The sequence below is a fragment of the Danio rerio genome, chromosome 18, assembly GCF_049306965.1.
Source record: "Danio rerio strain Tuebingen ecotype United States chromosome 18, GRCz12tu, whole genome shotgun sequence".
Lineage (NCBI taxonomy): Eukaryota > Metazoa > Chordata > Actinopteri > Cypriniformes > Danionidae > Danio > Danio rerio.
The window spans coordinates 9015001-9032500 of record NC_133193.1 but is presented as its reverse complement, the minus strand read 5'-3'; the positions used below and the strand labels follow the sequence as shown (position 1 = coordinate 9032500).

Below are 17500 nucleotides of genomic sequence, written 5' to 3'. Positions count from 1 at the left end.
TAGCAATATTTATTTTTCCAGCGCTCTCCCTTCCTTCTAATGTTCTCATCCATCTGTCTGACCTACACTTGTCATTTCTGAAGAGAACCTATGGCAACACGAGCAAATGTCAAGTGTGTGTCTCACTGAGGCTGCTTTTCACACATTCATAGTATTATACTTGTACATCTCTGAGTGTGTGTCTTCAAAAAGATGTGTATGTTGTCTATCATGGGCTCCTAAATGTAAACCTGAACACTTCCATTTTTAGTCTGCTTTATTTAATTTAATTTAATAGTCTGCTGTGAACCACCTATTCAAATAGAGTGTGGAGCTGTTGAACTAAAGCTAACATTAGCTTAAAAAAACTAGTGTGCTGCCTAGTATGACAGTGTTTTAAATATTCTGACTTCTAGGATAGCTTTAGCCAACTTGTAAAGCAGTATGCAGCCTTTGTATAGAGAAGGCAATGCCAGATTGCACTGCAACAAGACAAAGCATTTTACTGAGCTTGTTTTAGTCTGACATTGCCTTAATCATAGTCATTACATGACATGTTTTGCAGTGTGTTCTTCAGTTCACAATAAAGAATGAAAATGTTAATGAGCATTTCTTTATTAGCTTTTTTCTAGGTGTAAAATGTTTTAAATCATTTTATTGTCAGCTTTGAGATTAGCTCTCACTGCTCAGCTTCCTATTTTACCATGTTTTTTAAATGTGTTTTACCTTTCAGGTGATTTCAAAATACAGTATTATTGTATTAATATAAATACTTACTTTCTTTTGTCTTTTTTGTTATTACAGCATTAGATAACACTTAAAGCCCAGTTTTCACTAATTAGTTGCTTATTACTACACTCAAAAGAATTATTACTGCTGCTTGTTCAAACTACCTGTTTAAAATGAGCTGAAACAACACAATTCTTGAAATTTCTTTGGCCAATGTTTTTGTTTTATGTTTGGTCCACTTACAGTTGAATTGAGTTTACTTGAAGCGGTTTTTGTTGGGACAACATGAAGGAATTGTGTTGGTCCAACTACTGTATCTGGTTAGTGGATTTGTAGGATTTAATGAGGGAAATAAAGTGTTGGCAATAAAAGTAATCTTCGGTGTTTAAAGTTATAGAAAGACTTGCTAGAGTTTAATCTTCACTTTAGTTTGAAGATTTAGAAGATTTTCATTTAATGCTTTGTGTTTTAAGATTACCACCCTGCAGAAGCACCCATGCTTTGGGTGTTGGCAGCTTAATTAGCATAAACGCAGTTTGTTGCTTCGCCCAGTGAGACCTCCTAAAATGAGTTCTTAGATCAGTCTCAATCAAATGTATATAAGTAACTCATGAAATGTGCTTAAAATGGCTCTTTTAGTTCATTCATAGGAAAACTTAAATTAAAACTTCGAAAAGAGAAAAGAGGCTTCGAAATGTTCATAAGTCATACATATCATCAGACATTTAAAATAAAAAATTAAATTAAAGTTTAATTAAAATAAAAATACTAATGTGTTTAAACTTTTATTTAATAAAATCCTGTTGGACCAACTCTATTGCGTTTATTTGTGTAAATAGTTTTTTTTTTTTTAGTTCATGCTAATCAAATTTATTGCATGGAAGTTCTGTACTCAATTAAATTGAATTCATCCAATGAGTTATTTTTTGAGTGTTAGTGATATAATTGGGCTGTTTATTAGTGATTGTAATGTATTCTTTCTGAACCTCTCTATTTTTGTCCACTACCTAAGCTTAAATACTACCTACTACTACCTTCCTAACTAATTGTAATCAGCAAATAAGAAGTTTATTGAGCTAAAGGTTATAGTTAATGGTTTGTTAATAGCGAGAATAAAAACTTAAAGTGGGACTCTTTGAATTACATTTTATTTAATGTTTTATTTGCAATTTTTACCTATTTTATCTGTTTGCATTTTAAAGGAAGTTTTTTTTAAATGTATAAATATTTTCTGCATTATATATATTGAACTATATTTGTATTTAAAAATCACACAAAGCAAATATATATATATATATATATATATATATATATATATATATATATATATATATATATATATATATATGATTTTTAAATACAAATATAGGTCAATATATATAATATTTTTTATATATATTTTTTATTTATTTTTTATATTTATATTTTTAATATATTAAAAATTAAGTTATATATATATATATATATATATATATATATAGATTTTTGCTATATTATAACAAAAATATAAATTGTTACTTCAACTTAACAACATATAATAATAATAATAATAATCTTAATAATAATAATAAAAATAACAATAACAACAATAATAAGAAATTATAAAATAATAATTAATTCATTTTCTTTTTCGGCATAGTGCCTTTATTCATCAGAGTTCGCCACAGTGGAATGAACCGCCAACTTATCCAGCATATGTTTTACACAGTGGATGCCCTTTCAGCTGCAATCCAGAGCTGGGAAACACCTACACCTATATACCTATACATACTCCACACACATACACTGCAGTTTATTCAAGTACTAGTTCATTCAATTCACCTATAGCGCATGTCTTTGGACTTACGGGGGAAAACCAGAGCACCCGAAGGAAACCCAAGCCAACACAGGGAGAACATGCAAACTCCACACAGAAATGCCAACTGACCCAGCTAAGACTTGAACCAGCGACATTATTGCTGTGCTAACCACTGAGCCACTGTGTCATCCCAATCATAAAACGTCAACAAACGTCAGCTAGCTAGTCAATCATTTATCACTTGTCATATTGCTTGTAGCTGAACTTGTTTAGCAGTGATGGATTATAGACCTTTAGACAGCGTGTGACCACACACAGGATTAGAAATGTTATCAAACCACAGGAGACGGCCACAACCCTCTCCCCGATCACATGGCCGAAAATGAGCAAACACAACACTGAATGTTAATTGGCCCCTGTGCTGGAGGCCGATTGGTCCTCTCAGGACCTCACAGCTGGAGGCCCCTGGGAGTCCCTCACATGGCCAATCACTAATCCTGCCCCTCTCTCCATCTCTCTCTTTTCCACTCTTCCTTCAGCACACAGCGTTTACGCAGTTTTTCTACATCCCACACTCCATTAGTATGCAGAGAGGACACGTTTTTGAATTATGGTGGAAAGAAAAGTGACATTGATAGCACCAAACAAAGGCAAACAGTTCTGCTCTTTCTCGTTTCAGAAAGCGAGAGCATCAGGATGTGAGAGTGAGGTGCGTGCCTGCGTGTGTGAAAGAGAGAAACAACAGCTTTTGTTTTTCTCATTAACATGATGTTATTTCTGCGCAGACTGCAGATTGACTAAACGGAAACAGCCACTCCAGTGTAAAGTTGTTGTTTTTTTTTTGTTTGTTTTGATGTCCTCACTAATAAAAAGACTGTTGGTTAAACCTGCCTATGACTAGTCATTATAGTTAAAATCTAATGTCTTTAATGATTTTACTGTAGAGGTAGTGATCTCTAATGATGTGGCTTCACAACAACTCGGTGAATGTCCTTGAGTGGCCCAGCCAGAGCCCAGATCTAAATCCTATTAAACATCTCTGGAAAGATATGAAAATGGCTGTACACCGTCGCTTCCCATCCAACCTGATAGAGCTTGAGAGGTACAGCAAAGAGGAACGGACAAACATTCCCAAAGACCGGTGTGCCAAGCTTGTGGCATCATATTCAAAAAGACTTGAGGCTGTAATTGCTGCAAAAGGTGCATCAACAAAGTATTGAGCAAAGGCTGTGAATACATATGTACATGTGATTTTTAAGTTTTTTTTTTTTTATAAATTTGCAACAATTAATAAACTGTACACTGGCAAATGTGTAAAAAAAATCAAAGTACACTTTCTGAAATGTAATGAAACGTGTGTATGTTTTATGTCTTCAGGCTTGCCGTCATGGACATGTGCAGCATCTGGAACACCTGCTGTTTTACGGAGCGGACATGAGCGCTCAGAATGCTTCTGGAAACACTGCCCTGCACGTGTGTGCTCTCTACAACCAGGTAACACACACTCATTCAATCATACTGTATGCATTCCCTTAGCAACCAGATAGCACACACACACACACATACACACATATATCTCCAGGCTCAGATGTCTGCATATCCGCAAGGACACACACTCAGTCATTCAGCCTGAAATATCTGCACTCGCTCAGCCAGAAAAAATAAAAGCTCCATACACACATGTGGCATTTGCATAATATGTATAATATGTTGTCAGTATCAGAGGTAATGAGCGTAAAACAAAAACAGCAAGGTCACATTTTAGTTCATGCAGTCACACAGACATACAGAGCATGATCGAATCCTCAGGTGTGTGTGTGTGTGTGTGTGTGTGTGTGTGTGTGTGTGTGTGTGTGTGTGTGTGTGTGTGTGTGTGTGTGTGTGTGTGTGTGTGTGTGTGTGTGTGTGTGTGTGTTGTGTGTGTGTGTGTGTGGAAGCTCATGCATTTTAATTCCGCTCTTATTAAGTATTAATGGATGCTTCCACAAACACACACACCCACACAAACACAACAAAGACAAAAGACAGGGCTTTAGGAACACCCAAAACACATTTCAAGTCACAGAGCTCATGTGTACTAAATGTTTCCATTTCTGTCTCTCTGTCTTCAATCTGCTGTAAATCTGCTGAATCTCTCTGTCGTGTCTGTGAACGTCATTTGAATGCTGATGTCATTGTGTGGAAACGGTGCATGTATATACATTTATACAGTTGATGTCAGAATTATTAGCCCCCCTGTATATTGTTCCTCCAATTTCTGTTTAACAGAAAGAAGAATTTTTACAATGCATTTCTAAACATAATAGTCTCTATTTTGATGATCTAGTTGCAAAGTCTAAAGGACGACGGCTCATAAGCATTAAGGTCATGTCCAAATCCAATTTCGCTATTTTAAGAATGAAAAAATACAGATAAAATAGATTTCTGCTCTTAATGAGTTTTGGGTGTTTTGTGTGTGTTTCATAACATGCATTAAACCAATCAGAGTCTCATCTCCCATTCGCTTTAAGAGTCAGTTACATCATGCCATAGTGCATTTGCTATTTACACGGCAGACTTTGTAAGTGGAAAAACTGAACGCATCACTAGCGATAAAACAGTTAAACAAAGTATCTGCAGCACAAGGACAAAGAATTAGCCTCCTCCATTCGGCTTCTTTACTTTCTCTTCCACTCTTTACACCTTTACTTTAGTAAGGAAATGGTGCTGTACTCACTCCACTGAAGACATCCATTAGCCTACATATTCAATTTAGATTGTTAAATGCAAAGATTTGTTTCAGAACTATTTCTAAAGTCAGTTCTAATTTCCAGCAAATTAATAAATAAACAATAACAACTAATTATGGTTTGAAGAAGTAGAAGTGTAGTAAACACGTCCTATTCTTATGCCCCATATGGTGATGTAGACGTCTCCAAAACCCGACAGGTGAATAAATCTAAACTTATTTTTATTAAAACAAATATAAATATCCTTACCTTGGAATTATAAGGTTCTATCTGCATTCTGAATGATTTTGAGATATTGAGCTTCAAAGTTTTTGCATTCCATAGCAAACAGTATGTGTGTAATTTTTTTTTTTAATTATTAAATTGTAAACAAAATCCCATAATGTATATAAGTTGTCATTAAATAAGAATATGTCAATAACTCAATTTTGACAAAAATGTCAGATAGAACATTATAATTCTAAGGGGACGTAATAATAATAATAATAATAATAATAATAATAATAATAATAATAATAATAATAATAACAACAACATTATACAAATGCAAATTGTCATGAATAAACCCCCGGAAATGAGGCATGGAGGCAGTGTTTTTTTATATTTATGTAGAAAATGATGATTTCTATTATATTTTAATCCTTAAATTATTTTCATATGTAAAGATATTTGTGTATTGCTGTATATCCTGTGTGTATTAATCAATGTGTAAGCGGTTGGATCTGCATAGGTGCATAACTAACATGCTCTGGACTTTAGACAAGCTTTTACCTGGTCAGTGGTGCAGTCAATTTCAGTTCCTGAAAATATCAACGTGCCAATACTGTGCCTTAACTCTTTTATAGACCTATACCTCCTTTATAGACGGGCACATGCATGAGTCTACAAAGTGGCGCAAATGGATTTGCTATTTAAACAACTTAGTGTAAGACGTGAAAATTAGGGTTGCGCTGATCTGAAAATAGCAACAAATCACGGCAAACATGTCCTGCGCCTTACTGTGCCAGGTGTATGATAGGGGCCAATAGTTTTAATAACTTATAGCTAAAAACTGATTTCTTTTATCTTTGTCATGATGACAGTACATTATATTTTACTAGATATTAGTGTTCAGCTTAAAGTATCATATAAAGGCTTAACTAGGTTATTTAGGTCAATTAGGCAAATCATTGTATAACAATGGTTTGTTCTGTTGACAATAAAACTAAAATATTGCTTAAGGGGGCTTATAATATTAACTTTAAAATGGTTTTAAAACAATTATAAACTGCTTATATTCTAGCCGAAATAAAACAAATAAGTTTTAAAATTTCTCCAAAAGAAAAAAATATTTTAGTAAATACTGTGGAAATTTCCTTGCTTTGTTAAACATCATTTGGGAAATATTTGAAAAAATAAAGTGATAAGATTGCGAATCAATATGACTTCAACTGTATATAAAAGTTCCGATCCAAAAACTGCCGTCTGGGATTTTCCTTTAAAAAAGATGCTGTTTTTCTCAGCCTCCTGTGTGTAGGTTCAATATTTTAACTTTTTATAGCAATTAAGTTTTTTTCTTTCCCCACATCCCACGCCTTTGTGTGCTTTCACCCACCGGTGTTCATCGGCGGGTCTGTGACCAGCGCCTCCTGGCTGCAAGACTAAATGACTGCCACCTTTATCCGACTATATCCACATCCCCTGTTCCCATGCCCTGTTGCGATGTTATGTCTATGTGTTTTTGTGCTTGTGCTGGGGCTTTTTTCCCCCCTGATCTGACACTGCCCTACTTCAACGACAGTCTGAGACAGGCTTTTTTCTTTCCTCCCTATTCCCAAATGTATCTTATTTTTCTCTTTCTAAAAGCTACTTCTCGTCTGACCTGTCTTCCCCCTAAAATGTGTGATCTTTGTGTATGGTCGGAGGGTCCAATTTCACTGCATGTAAAAGTGTATGTGACATATAAAGGCTTTTCATCATTATCATCATCATTATATTTAAAGTGGAACAATTGTATATAAACACAGGAAGCTGAGAAAAAATGCTCATTTTCTAAGAAACGTTCAGACGCCACTTAGAAGTTTGCATCTGAACTCTTGTGTATGTGTTTTTGTTTTTTGTTTGAATGTGCATATCGTGACAGATTTGTTCTTAATTACCATGCTGGTAAATGCTAAAATAGAAACTCAATGTATAAACAAAAAAGTTTATACTGTTTTCTGATAAGCAAAAATTGTTTTTCTTTTTATTTGACTTAACCATAGCTTGTTAGAATTAGTTTTATATACAAGCATTCAAAGTCTTTTGTACAACTTATTTCAAGTGTGTGTGTGTGTGTGTGTGTGTGTGTGTGTGTGCGTGTGCGTGTCTGTGTCTGTGTGATTTCTAATTTTAAAGCAGTGGATTCTGTTTATCTTCATTCAGCTCATTATAATGAGATTAAACTACATCTGACCTGCACTAATGTAACATCCAGTCTGGATGAAGTCAGTTACAAACAGATCAATAACATCCAAACAGCACAAACAGAAAGAAAAGAGGACACAGTGTAGTGACCTCTCCTTCTGCAACATACAAATAGGAGCATTAAAGGAAGAACTTAGATCATAGTTTCTGCTGTTGATGCATATTGGATAACATCATTTCTTCAGGTTATGGTTAGATTTTTTTTTCTTTTTGTCATATATCAAACACAATCTCACATGTGATGCACTAAATGTGTTGAAGTGGTGTGACAGACGCAAGAATAAGAGCTGCTGACACAGCAAGGAAAAGTGGCTCTCTATAAATATAGCATAGTACTTTGTTTCAGTGTGTAATGAGGTTTAATGAACAAATTTGCTGGAAATTGTCTCCTGATAAGTAGATAAGTTTTAAATTGTGCTCTTAAAAGGCAAAATCTTTACTATATAATCAGCTAATATGTTTTTGTATGTTTCAGTAATAATTAAAAGTAGTTTTCACTGTAAATTACAATTTATTCTGTCAGTCAGGTAGAAGTCACCTTGCTTTTTTCAAGGCAAATGTTTACTTTCAAAAGATGTCCTAAAAGGTACTTAAAAGTTTGCTAAACATTGGCTAAAAACTGTTTATTACAATTTATTGTGGGTGTTTAATAAGGAATTCAAGAGTTCGGCCTTAGCTGATTTTTGATTATAAAGCGTGTTTGGCTTGCTGTCCCGGGAGAGAGCCCTGAGCTTGTGAGATCCTCGAGCCCGGGGCTCCCCCACGTTGCAGGGCGAGAGGGGAGTCCGAGTTCAGGTAGATCTCAAGAACTCCCCTGCTTGATGATGTTGGAAGTAGATTATAAATGCTATGAAGTGTCTATGCTGTCAATTTAGATTTGTCAATTTACTTATGTTAGGTGTTTTTGGTCTGTGGGAGGAAACCGGAGAGCCCGGTGAAAACCAACGCAAACACGGGGAGAACATGCAATTTCCGAGCAGAAACGCCGACCTGGCCAGGTAGTTTCTGAGCTAGTGACATTCTTGCTGTGTGGCAATGGTGCTAACCATTAGGCCTCAGTGCTGTCCTGGCAAGGAAATGGGAGGAGTAGGGGTGGAAGGGGGGGATTCTTCACGACGAAGATGGCTGTGGTAAGATATTCATAGTGGTTATTCATAGTGGTTAAGGAGTCGTCTGATTGGTGAATCAGTGTTAGATAATGTGGACCAGCTGCTATCAATCATAAGCGCGTGCTTCTCTCAAAATTAGTTTATAAATAAACTTCACAACGAGAAAAAAAGAAAAAGGTTAAAAAAGTTTTTAAAAAAGTCATAAAAAGTTGTAAGTTAGGGGTATGGCTAGAATATATGTATAAAATAAACAGATTTTATTCAGGTATAATTAAAAAGTCCATGATTGACTTTGTATGAAATTATTCAAGATACTTTAGGGACGAATTTGCTAGAAAAACTCAACAGCTCAAAATTACTCATAAACAAAATACAAATACATGTTAACGTAATAATAAAGTTTGCTTAGACATTTTCTAAGCAGTATCCTTCTATAGCGGTTTCTTTCTTATGGTGGAGTCATGAACACTCACCTTAATTAAGGCAAGTAAGGCGTCCAGTCTTTTGGATGTTATTTTGGGGTCTTTTTTGACATCTTGGATTGGTTGTTGCCCTGCTCTTTGGGTAATTTTAGTCAGCCGGCCACTCCTGGGATGGTTCTCCACTTATCCATGTTTTGCCATTTCTAGATAATGGCTCTCACTGTTGTTCACTGCAGTCCGAAAGTTTTAAACATGGCTAAAAATTAACTATAATTTGTAGCTGAAGTGTTTTTTTTTTTTTTTTTTTTTTTTTTTTTGCAATTTATTGTCTGTGTTAAATAAAGAAAGGGGAAAAAAACAAAAAAGGTCATAAAAAGTTGTGATTTAGGTGCAGCGGCAGTCCCAAAGCTTTAGAAATTGCTTCATAAACATTTCCAGACTGGTAGATCTTGATTATTTTCCCCCTCATTTGTTTTGGGATTTGTTTCAATCTCAACATCTTTTTGAGGATCTTTTGGTCTACTTTGTCAGGCAGGTCCTATTTAGGTGATTTCTTGATTGCGAACGGGTAAGGCAGTAATTAGGCCCGATATGGCTTGAAAAATTGATCTCAGATGTGATAAACTACAGTTAATGTGTTTTAACTTGTGTTATTTTTGACTAATATTAAAATTGTTTGATGATGTAAAGCATTACAGTTTGACACAAGAAATCAGTATGGGGGCAAATACTTTATCACATGACTTTGTCAATTTATATACTGTAAACACATGCACACACACAACATATATTTTGTTTAATGTATTTAATATATATATATATATATATATATATATATATATATATATATATATATATATATATATATATATATATATATATATATATAGATAATGTATTTAATATATTTAATTCCTAAATATATATTTTTAATCAGTCATTAAAACCTATAATACGCTTATGATTCATGCATGTACAATAGCAAGACACATCTGAATGAGCTTTAGTTTGATGCTGTACTTTAAGGAGGTTTGTAAGGGTCCTCAGGAGTCTGCTAAATCTGTCAGACATGAGGTGTGTGTGTCGTACGAGTGCTCAACGGTGATAGTGAGTTTTAAGGACTCTCTGTGGATGTTTAGCTCAGGCTCAGAGGAGATGTTGAAGTGGATCGATTCCCAGAAAGAGACTCTGAAAAGAGGACATATCAGCCTGAGGAGAGAGGCATTACTGGATATACCAGGGAAAATTGTGCGAGCGCGATGAGGGAAAGAGAGACGGAGAGAGTGGGAAATAGTGCCAAAGAGATGAAGACGGCGGGAGGAGGTGAATGAGGAAGAGACGAGCTCCTGATGTTGAACAGAATGGTGAATTCACAGCTACACGTAATAACACTTCTGATGATGAGATGTGTCTGTGTGTGTGGGAGGTCAGATTTTGCTTTCTTTCTGAAGGCCAAATGTTCTCATTAAGACAATAAATGCTGAAGAAGCTACAATTTGGCAACCAATGTTATGGTCTCCATTGATAAATGTCAGAAGTTTAGAGTTAAGGTGTAAATATAGTGATGCTGACTACACCCAAACAACATTTATCCCCATATTACAAATGTGTTTTATCTGAATCTGTGGTTATAGGTGATTCATAAAATGAAGTAAAATTGCTACTGGCACATTAAAAGTCAAAAGAAACATATACAGGTAAAACAAAATGAAGACCTGTGGCTCCTGGTGATACATTCAGGTCTTATGAATTACCTTTTTATATAAGTTAAGAAATAATGCCATGTTGATTAATGCACATTGTTTAGAATCAGTATAAATCTGCCTTATTGCAAAACAGTTCAAGAAAGGATTCACTAAGTATGACTATTGAAGTTTAATAATATAGCATTCATTTAAAAATTATGAAAGTCAGTTGGTTAAATTTTATCTGATTGAAGCAAAATTGATTTATTGACATTAAATCTGTGTTTATTTTAATTATTTGTATTATTGGTTTATGTTAGAAGAAACTGCAATGGATGGATGTGTATACACTCACCGGCCACTTTATTAGGTGCACCTTACTAGTACTTGTTTGGACACCCTTTTACCTTCAGAACTGCCTTGATCCCTTGTGGCATAGATTCAACAAGGTATTGGAAATATTCCTGAGATTTTGGTCCGTGTTGGCATGATAGTATCAAACAGCTGCTGCAGATTTGTCGGCTGCACATCCATGATGTGAATCTCTCGTTCCACCACTTACCAAAGGTGCTCTATTGGATCGAGATCTGGTGACTGGAGGCCATTTGAGTATGTTGAACTCATTGACATGTTCAAGAAACCAGTCTGAGATGATTCGCGCTTTATGACATGCCGCGTTATCCTGCCGGAAGTAGAAGATGGGTACACTGTGGTCATAAAGGGATGGACATGGTCAGCAACAATACTCAGGTAGGCTGTGGTGTTGACATGAGGCTCAATTAGTATTAAAAGGGGCCAAAGTGTGCCAAGAAAATATCCCCACACCACTACACCACCACTACCAGCCTAAACCCTTAATTCAAGGCAGGATAGATCCATGCTTTCATGTTGTTGACGCCATATTTTGACCCTACCATCTGAACATCACAGCAGAACTCAAGACTCATCAGAGCAGGCAACGTTTTTCCAATCTTCTATTGTCCTACTTTAGTGAGCCTGTGCAAATTGTACCCTTAGTTTCCTGTTCTTAGCTGACAGGAATGGCACCCGGTGGTCTTCTGCTGCTGTAGCCCATCGTCCTCAAGTCCTCAGAGATGCTCTTCTCCATACCTCAGTTGTAATGAGTGGTTATTTGAGTTACTGTTGCCTTTCTATCAGCTGGAACCAGTCTGGCCATTCTCCTCTGATCTCTGGCATCAACAAGGCATCTGCGCCCAAAAAACTGCCGCTCACTCGATATTTTCTCTTTATAGGACCTTTCCACAGAAGTCATTTAACACAAATCGATTAAAATAACTTGACAGACGTAAGTGTATTGAGCATTAAACAATTAAGATGTCCCAAAACATCTTAGGAATTCTGTTGTTTCAGCTCATTTTAATTAGGTAGTTTGAACAAGCAGCAAAAATCATATAGTTTTTAGTGAATATCGGAAGAAACCAGCAACTATCGACCTCCATAGTAGAAAAAACAAATACCATGGAAGTCAGTTGTTACTGATTTAGAAAAAAAAAGCAATTAATTACTTGTTTTGTGAAACTCCGGTTTCTGATGGCAAGTAAATGGTTAATAAACAATTTTTGAGTGAACTATCCCTTTTAAATATTTCTACATGTTTGCATCTTTTTAAGGCTGCTGGTTTGTCAAAGCTGGGTCAGTTGGCATTTCTATGTGGAGTTTGCATTTTCTCCCAATGTTGGCATGGGTTTCCTCTGAGTGCTCCAGTTTCCCCCACAGTCTAAAGACTTCAAGAGAATTGAATAAACTAAATTGGCCGTGTTTGGAAGAGTGTATGGGTGTTTCCCAGTAGTGGGTTGCAGCTAGAAGGGCATCCTCAGTGCTAAACAAATGCTTGATAAATAGCCGGTTCATTCCGCTGTGGCGACCTCTGATGAGGGACTAAGCCAATGCAAAATAAATGAATGATGTATCTTTTTACATATTTCGCACATCCTTTAACTACATTCTGTTATTCAGAGCATATAAGTAAAGGATTTTTACACCCCCTCACTTCTTACTCTGGCTAAACAGAAATTCTAGCCATTTTTTAGACCAAACGTCTTGTTTGCGTAACCATTTGAATTATTTATCTCTTGTTGTGCTGGTGTGTTATTGCACTAACACTATTTCGTACAGTACACACATCAACAACTCTACAAAAAAGAAAAGCACCGTGCTTTACCTTCTATAGCCTCATCACGGACATTTTTTTTCCAGAATGAGAAGTGAATCAGACTTTATGCCAACTATTACGTCTGTTTCAGTTTGTCAAGTCTAACAGGATGTCCATCACAGTCTGTTACTTGTGTTCTTATCACGTTTCGCCACTAGAGGTCTCATGTTGCACTATAGTCCAGCACAAATATTCAGTCCCATTAAAAAAAAAAGCAGATGAAGCAGCGCATTGATATTAAAGGGCCAGACCCAGCAGAGTCTCTGCGTTCACACCGCAGCCTCTCCTCTCATGATTTTTGATTTACTGTCTGGCATTAGTGTATTATTCTTCACTTCTGAAAGTTTGTGTCCTTTAAATGGATCAATAGTGTAGATGAGCGTATCAGACATAGAGAGCAAAAGGAGGGAAAAATTGTGGGCGTGATGTTGAAGCTCAATCAAGCTTCTGTTAATTCACTCTGCAGTCGAAATTACATATTGATTTTTTTTTTTTTTTTTGCATTAAACACATGCAGCACTTCACTCTCTGCTCTATGACACCAGAGATGTTTTGCTGATAGTGTAATAATATCATACTACTGGTTTTTGCACTATATCATACTACTGGTGTATCACACAATGAGCTCTCCAGGAATGTACTACAATACTTTGTTTCTTTAGGAAATATTTGATCTGACTCAGGGGCTGAACGGTGGCTCAGTGGTTAGCACTTTCGCCTTACAGCAAGAAGGTTGCTAGATCCAGTCCCGCCTTAACATTTCTGTGTGGAGTTTGCATGTATGTTGGCGTGGGTTTCCCCCAGGTTCAAAGACATGTGCTATAGTGAATTGAATAAAGTAAATTGGCTGTAGTGTATGTGTGTGAATGAGTGTGCATGGGTGTTTCCCAGTACTGGGTTGCAGCTGGAAGGGCATCTATGTAAAATATATGCTAGATAAGTTGGGGGTTCATTCTGCTGTGGCGACCCCTGATGAATAAAGGGACTAAGCTGAAGAAAAATTAATGAATGAAAGATCTGACTCAGAAAATTGGTGGATTGCAAAAATAATCAGTTATCAGATTATCAGTTTTTCCTCATATTGCTTGTCTCATGTAAAGTGGTTTATGGTAATTATGGTACACTGCATTATTCTGTCAGGTGTTTTACATCTTTTAGATTTAGCCACACTGTAAAAAAAAAAATCTGTAATTTTACGGTTTATTTCCGAAAGCTGGGGTGCCGGAAAAAAACATAAAAAACTGCCGGTAAATTACAGAAATTTACCGTAAAATAACGGATATTAAATTACAGAAATTTACCAGAAATTAAAATTTAAAACTAAAATTGGCCATAGTGAATGAGTGTGTATGGATGTTTCCTAGTACAGGGTTGCAGCTGGAATGGTATCTGCTGTGTAAAACATATGCTGGATAAGTTGTTGAATCATTTGTGGCGACCCCTGATGAATAAAGGGACTAAGCTGAACGAAAATGAATGAATGAATGAATGAATGAATGAATGAATGAATAAATGAATGAATGAATGAATGAATGAATGAATGAATGAATGAATGAATGAATGGACATGAACAACTAATAAATATAGTTGTTGTCTTCTGTATGTTGAAAAGTGTTACATTGAAAAAGTAAAATGTTGCGTTATAAATGTCTTTAGCATCATTATTAATCGTTCTTTATTGAGTAAAACTCTACATTTCTGTCAAAAACCCAAACTAAATGAATTTCTACAGCCCAGGAATGTGATTATATAACCAATTTTCACTCTGACTTAACCAGAGACACTTGCAATATGTACGTGTTTGAGTGAGAGACAGACAGGAAGTGCGCTACATGTGTTCAATTAAATGCGGGCGCACAGGTTCCACTCTGAAGCTGTGTCAGTGGGCCAAGAGACTCTGGGATGTTTACTCACCACTGTTAGGAAACTAGGACACCAGTCCCAGCTGAGCTGTGTGTGTGTGTGTGTGTGTGTGTGTGTGTGTGTGTGTGTGTGTGTGTGTGTGTGTGTGTGTGTGTGTGTGTGTGTGTGTGTGTGTGTGTGTGTGTGTGTGTGTGTGTGTGTGTGTGTGTGTGTGTGTGTGTGTGTGTGTGTGTGTGTGTGTGCGTGCGTGTGCGTGTGCGTGTGTGTTTGTGGTGTGTGTGTGTGTGTTTGTGAGTGTGTGTGTGTGTATGTTTGTGTGTGTGTCTGTCTGTATGAGTGTGTGTGTTGGTCTCTGTGTTGGATTGTTTGTTTGTGTGTTTGCATGTTTGTGTGTGTGTGTGTGTGTGTGTGTGTGTGTGTGTGTGTGTGTGTGTGTGTGTGTGTGTGTGTGCCTGTCTTTGTGTTGGTGTTTGTGTTGGAATGTGTATGCTTGTGTGTGTCGGTGTGTGTTTGTGGATGTCTGCTTGTGTGCGTGTCTTTGTGTTTGTTTCTGCGGTGGTGTGTATGTTTTGTGTCTGTGCACATGTGTGTTTGTGTTTGAGTGTCTATGTGTCAATGTTGTGTTTGTATTTGTGTGTGTCTGTGTGTTGGTTTCTCGGTGTGCATGTCTGCGTTGGTTTCTTTGTGTATGTTTGAGTTTCTGTGTGTATGTGTGTGTGTTTGTGCATGTGTGTGCCTGTCTTTGTATTTTTGTTTGTGTGTGTATGTGCGTGTCTGTTTTTGTGTGTGTCTTTGTGTTTGTTTCTGTGCTGGTGTGAGTATATGTGTTTTGTGTCTGTGCTTATGTGTGTATGTGTTTGTGTGTCTGTGTGCCAGTGTTTGTATGTGTTTGTGTGTGTGTATGTGTATGTGTATGTGTTTGTGTGTGTGTGTGTGTGTTTGTGTGTATGTGTTTGTTTGTCTGTGTGCCAGTTTTTTTATGTGTGTGTGTGTGTGTGTGTGTGTGTGTGTGTGTGTGTGTGTGTGTGTGTGTGTGTGTGTGTGTGTGTGTGTGCGTGCGTGTGTGTGTGTCTGTCAGTGTGCCGGTGGTTTCTTTTTCTGTGTGTGTTTGAGTTTGTGTTTGTATGTGTTCATGTATGTGTGTGTGTGTGCCTATCTTTGCATTGGTGTGTGCTTTGGTATGCGTATGCTTGTGTCTGTGTGTCGTTGTTGGTGTGTGTGTGTGTGTGTGCATGTCTCTTTGTGTGCGTGTTTTTGTGTTTATTTCTGTGTTGGTGTGTGTGTGTGTGTTTTGTGTCTGTGCATATGTGTGTATGTGTTTGTGTGTCTGTCTGTGTTGGAGTCTGTGTCAGTGTGTTGGTGTGTGTGTGTTTCTGTGAGTGTGTGTTTTTGTGTGCATGCGTGCGTTTTTGTGTACATGTGTATGTACATGTATATAAACTTTTGTATGTGTTTTTGCACATGTGCTTGTGTCTCTGTGTGTGTGTGTGTGTGTCTGTGTCTGTTTGTGTGCATGTGTGTGTGTGGATTGTCACAACTGTCTGCAGAAAGAGAGAGAGACATGGATGTTAGCCAGATGCTGAGCTGACCTTCTAATCACTCAGATGCCCATAGAGAAACATTGCAACTACATCTCTCTCTCTCTCTCTCTCTCTCTCTCTCTCTCTCTCTCTCTGTTTTTCTCTCTGATTGCAGACCTACATATGAGCTAGCGAGCTAATTGGTCCCAGTGGAACATCGGTTTTGTCATTTCAGTTGTTGTGAAAGCGACACGGGCGCACAAACACACTCATCCCATTCCAAAAACTTTCTAGGGCAAATTTTCATGGACACGCCATGCACGCGTCTTACTGTCGACAAAATGATCACGACGCTTGTAATCTGTGTGTTTGTGTCTCTCTAGGATAGCTGCGCGAGAGTGTTGCTGTTCAGAGGGGCGAATAAGGAGATTAAGAACTACAACAGCCAAACTGCCTTCCAGGTGAGAGCGCAAGACTTTCTGGAGATCAAACACTGAGCAGAAGTCAGTGGAGCTGGATCTGATTTAAAGCCATGCTGTTGTTCACAGTCCAGCCACCTAAAACTGGAATATAAATATAAATGCTACAGTTGAAGTCAGAATTATTGTACCTTCTGAATTATCAGCCCCATCTGTATACTTTTCACCAATTTCTGTTTAACAGAGAATTTTTTTTCAACACATTTCTAAACATAATAGTTTTAATAACTCATTTATAATAGCTTATTTATAACTGACCTTTATATATAATATCTGACTAGATATTTTTCAAGATACTAGTATTCAGTTTGAGGCGCAACTTAAAGGCTTGTCTAGGTCAATTAGGCAGGTTAGAGCAGTTAGGCAAGTTAATGTATAACAATGGTTTGTTCTGTAGACAATCAAAAACAAATATTGCTTAAAGGGGCTAATAATTTTGACCTTAAAATAGTTTTTAAAAATTAAAAAATGCTTTTATTCTAGCTGAAATAAAACCAGTAAGACTTTCTCCAGAAGAAAAAATATTGTAGGAAATACTGTGAAAAATTCCTTGCTCTGTTAAACATAAT

At 36.6% G+C, this 17500-nt stretch overlaps 1 protein-coding gene across 26 annotated transcripts in view; it reads left to right on the top strand.

The window, feature by feature from the left end:
• shank3a (SH3 and multiple ankyrin repeat domains 3a) overlaps window positions 1-17500 on the top strand; it is a 569169-nt gene that overhangs the window by 371540 nt on the left and 180129 nt on the right. For all 26 annotated transcript variants that reach the window (XR_012394288.1, XR_012394287.1, XR_012394284.1 and 23 more), the window contains 2 exons: window positions 3884-4000; window positions 16836-16913. Coding sequence is in view for 15 of the 26 variants with exons in the window: in XM_073930231.1 (XP_073786332.1) it covers window positions 3884-4000; window positions 16836-16913 (195 nt within the window). In the remaining 11 variants the exon portion in view is untranslated. The remainder of the gene's footprint in view (window positions 1-3883; window positions 4001-16835; window positions 16914-17500) is intronic.